The sequence below is a fragment of the Pteropus vampyrus genome, unplaced genomic scaffold, assembly GCF_000151845.1.
Source record: "Pteropus vampyrus isolate Shadow unplaced genomic scaffold, Pvam_2.0 Scaffold377, whole genome shotgun sequence".
Taxonomy (NCBI): domain Eukaryota; kingdom Metazoa; phylum Chordata; class Mammalia; order Chiroptera; family Pteropodidae; genus Pteropus; species Pteropus vampyrus.
Window position 1 is genome coordinate 451,188 of NW_011889158.1, and position 3,457 is coordinate 454,644.

At 43.1% G+C, this 3,457-nt stretch overlaps 1 protein-coding gene across 1 annotated transcript in view; it reads right to left on the minus strand.

Annotated features, from left to right (window-relative positions):
* Window positions 1–298: 298 nt before the first annotated feature.
* The window catches only part of ANGPT2 (angiopoietin 2), a 23,294-nt gene continuing 20,135 nt past the window's right edge, over window positions 299–3,457 (minus strand). Inside the window, exon 7 of the mRNA XM_023523059.1 lies at window positions 299–3,107. Coding sequence (XP_023378827.1) covers window positions 2,947–3,107 — 161 coding nt within the window. The 3' untranslated portion in view covers window positions 299–2,946. The remainder of the gene's footprint in view (window positions 3,108–3,457) is intronic.

Below are 3,457 nucleotides of genomic sequence, written 5' to 3' on the forward strand. Positions count from 1 at the left end.
CACAAGACTTTTTTCTTAACCAAGCATTTATTAACATTCATAACAGTTACGCAGCCTGAGAATGGCACTTGGGTATTCAAGACACATCTGCTTCAGATCTGTGGAGTGTGTCGTCACCACTGGGTTTTTCTTCATTTTATTTGTTTTTGCTTTATTGTCCACTAAACGCCTAATAAGCCTGTTAAAACTGCCCTGCGTTTTGTGTCACTTGCAGGTACTGTGGTCTTTGGAGCTGGGTCATTGGATTTCCGAGGAACCGTTCGAACTTTCTGACTCCTTCCCTGCAGCTCCTGTAAGTCAGACATTACTTTATGATGGAAATATAATTAATTTGGTATTCTCAGGAAAGTATTATGCTAATATTATGCTATAGACTCAAGTTTTTACTAAATCAAGAGCGATCGTGCCCATAACTGAAAAGACGTATTCATAGAACTTAACGCTTTTTATCAATTTATTTGTGAGAACAAATGTGAGAACATTCTGCAAGAAGTTGTGAGGAATACATTCTCAAAAAATTTTAATTATAGAAGTCCTCAGGATTGAGAAAAATAGTAAATCCTCGAGAAAGTAGTATTATATCCTGTGTACAGCTTTAAAAGATAACGCTGTTGACTCTCGGTAGAGATAGAATTGGTAGGTATAAAAATTGTGGGGTGCTGGCGTTACGGTGTGGTCTTTGTTTCGGCGTTTTCCCAAACTCAGCTTCAACTTTACTGACTTATAAGTACTCCAAATGCTAATGGAGAAGTTCCAGGTTCTAATTTTTTTGAGGATTAAGTAATAATTTCGTAGGTAATTTCGCATTTACTTGGAAGCAGAAACTGGCTTTCATTTCCAAAAATGTTTACTGGTTTGTGACGGTTTATTCTTTCGAAAGATTAATAAGTGAAAGATAAATGGTGATTTTTATCTGTGACCAGTATTCGTGTGTTTTTGGTTGTTTTGAGTATGTCATGTGACTATTATATGACAAGAAGTTGAACTCTGCCCCGAATCACTTTGATTCTCTAGGTTGTCGGGTTGTTTTGTTTTCATTTTTAACATTACTGTTTTGATTTTCTGTCAACTTCATAAATGTTTTCTTAAGGAGAGAAAAAATTCCTCTCAGCAAGACTTTGTTTGAAATTCCATGTAAGGAGCTGAGGCGTAAAGTAAAAACACAAATGCCCCCTTTTCTCTGTCATAGGAGAATGTTTATAACCCTGAACAATACAGTATGGTTTATCCTTGAAATTCATTTAACCTGCATGCCCTGTGGTCTTTGAGATATCCTAGAAACTTTTGTTTCCTTCGGTACGGCTGTTGGATTTATAAACCCTTCTTACACGTATTAAGACAGGGAGCTTCTTGTGCTTGTCGAGAAGGCACGACTTGGTGGAGAAAGCTGACTTTCTGGCCCTTCCAATGTCCGTGAACTGACCCCAAACGCATAGCAATGTTAACTGTTCTGAAACTAAGCTGCGGGTGGGGGTGGGGTGGGCACGTAGGGGTAAAATAAATAAGAAAAAGGGAATGAAGGAACACGTGGTCGAACCGTAGAAGATGACAGGCTCGCGGTAAATGCCGGTTGCAGGTTTGGCTCTAAGCTTTTCCTAGCGGCTGACTCGAAAGTAAATGTGTGAGAAATCGCTTCTGAATTATAAAGCCTCACACAAATGCTTATTAGTGTTAATGGTACTATGAAAACTTCAGAGTTAAAACTCTAGGAATTTAAGGTCTTGCAGTCCTGGGCTTAAATTCACGTTCTCAAAGAAGAAAAGTTCTCTGTGCCTATATGAATGTGCTATAAACATCAGATTTTGTTTTTGTACTTCAGAACACTTTTTTTTTTTTTTTTTTAAGTTTTCTGGTAGCCGTTTAAAAGAAATCTTACCAATACAAACTATTTTTTTCCTTAACTAACTTCAGGGGTGAGTCGAGCTTGAGTAGTAAGTAGAGCGTCGTACGTGCTTTAACTGGCAGGGTTTTCTCAGCCACTAACTGCAGCCTGTAACCTAGGACATATCTTAGCAGAAGCAGGAAAAGTCCTCATGTTAGACCAGTGCGTGAAAGAGAGCGGAGTCTCTTCATCACGAAATTAATTTCTTCATCACTAAAAATCAGGATTTTCCTTGTCACGAGGCACAATCTGTTGTTTTGGAATCAAATTACAAAATCGTAAATATTATCGTAGAAGCTAATGTAGTCATCTCACCTAATAAGTTATATTTAATTACTAAAAATACCTTCATATTTAATAACCAGGCAGAAAAAAAAAGAAAAACATAGTACACTCTTTACATAAACTGAAAGAACAGATCCTGGAAATTTTCACCATAGAAACCTGAACTCTATATTTGAGCATTAACTTAAAACTAAGCTGGCAACACGTAGGTAAATATGCTGTTTTCGAAATGAAAACTTAAAGCACCTAGAGGAGAAGCAAAAATGCATTAACTATGTTTTTCCTTCTCCAAATATTAAACTGCCAATAACCACTTCTCCGAAAATCCCTGACTATGTAGTATATTTGTATGGCTTAGAGAATGTTTTCTTCCTTTTAATTAAGATAGCGATGCTGAATGCAGGACCTGTGGATATTTACACGATCTATAAACAGTGCTGAGCAGAAGCAGTTCCAGGGTTATCTCCGCCCTCCAGCCTCAGTGTTCTGTTTTCCAGTTATTTACTGATGAACTCGCGCGTAGCCCTCCTGGCTGTGACAGCAACGTCTGTAAATCGTCAGTCTTTTTCGCAGGCTTAAATTCATGTTCGCAGAGTCGCTCTACCAGGTCACAGGGGGAAGGTTCTGGCTGTGCTTTGGTCCGTCGAGGGAGGCAGGTGTGCGTGGTGACGTCTTCGGGGCCCTCCCTGGGGACGCCCGAGAGCAGGCTCTGAGGTGGCCGAGGGGCCGCACGCGGCCGTGTCTCGGAGCTCTGGGACACAGTCTATGCGGGCAGCCCCTCAGAAGTCCGCCGGCCGGATCATCATGGCTGTGGCCTTGAGCGAGTAGCCGGACCCCTTCCAATAGTACCACTTGATGCCGTTGAACTTGTTTGTGCTCTGCCTCTGTGGGTAGTACATCCCGTTGAGGTTGGAAGGGCCACAGGCATCGAACCACCAGCCTGTGGAAGCAAGACACAGAAGGGGTTAGGGACCAGGTGGCCCCACCTGTCTCACCGGGAGGTGGGGACACCAGCTAACCCACTGGTCACCCGCACATTCTAAGCCGGCGGCCCTCGTGAGCGGGGCCCTCCATGCTGGCCCGTGTTTTCACCAGCTTCCTCCCCAGTTCTGGCTTGTGCGATGTGGAAGGCCAGGCGTCCATGGCAGTGACAAAGAGGCCCTCCCCCCAGTCCCGATTCGGGGGTCCAGCCACGGGGGGTGGGGAGGGTGGAAATGTCAGAACCGGAGCAGTCGGTGGCCGCTCCCGTCCACCCAGGATTCCTTCCCCATTCTGGCAGTGCGGGGTACG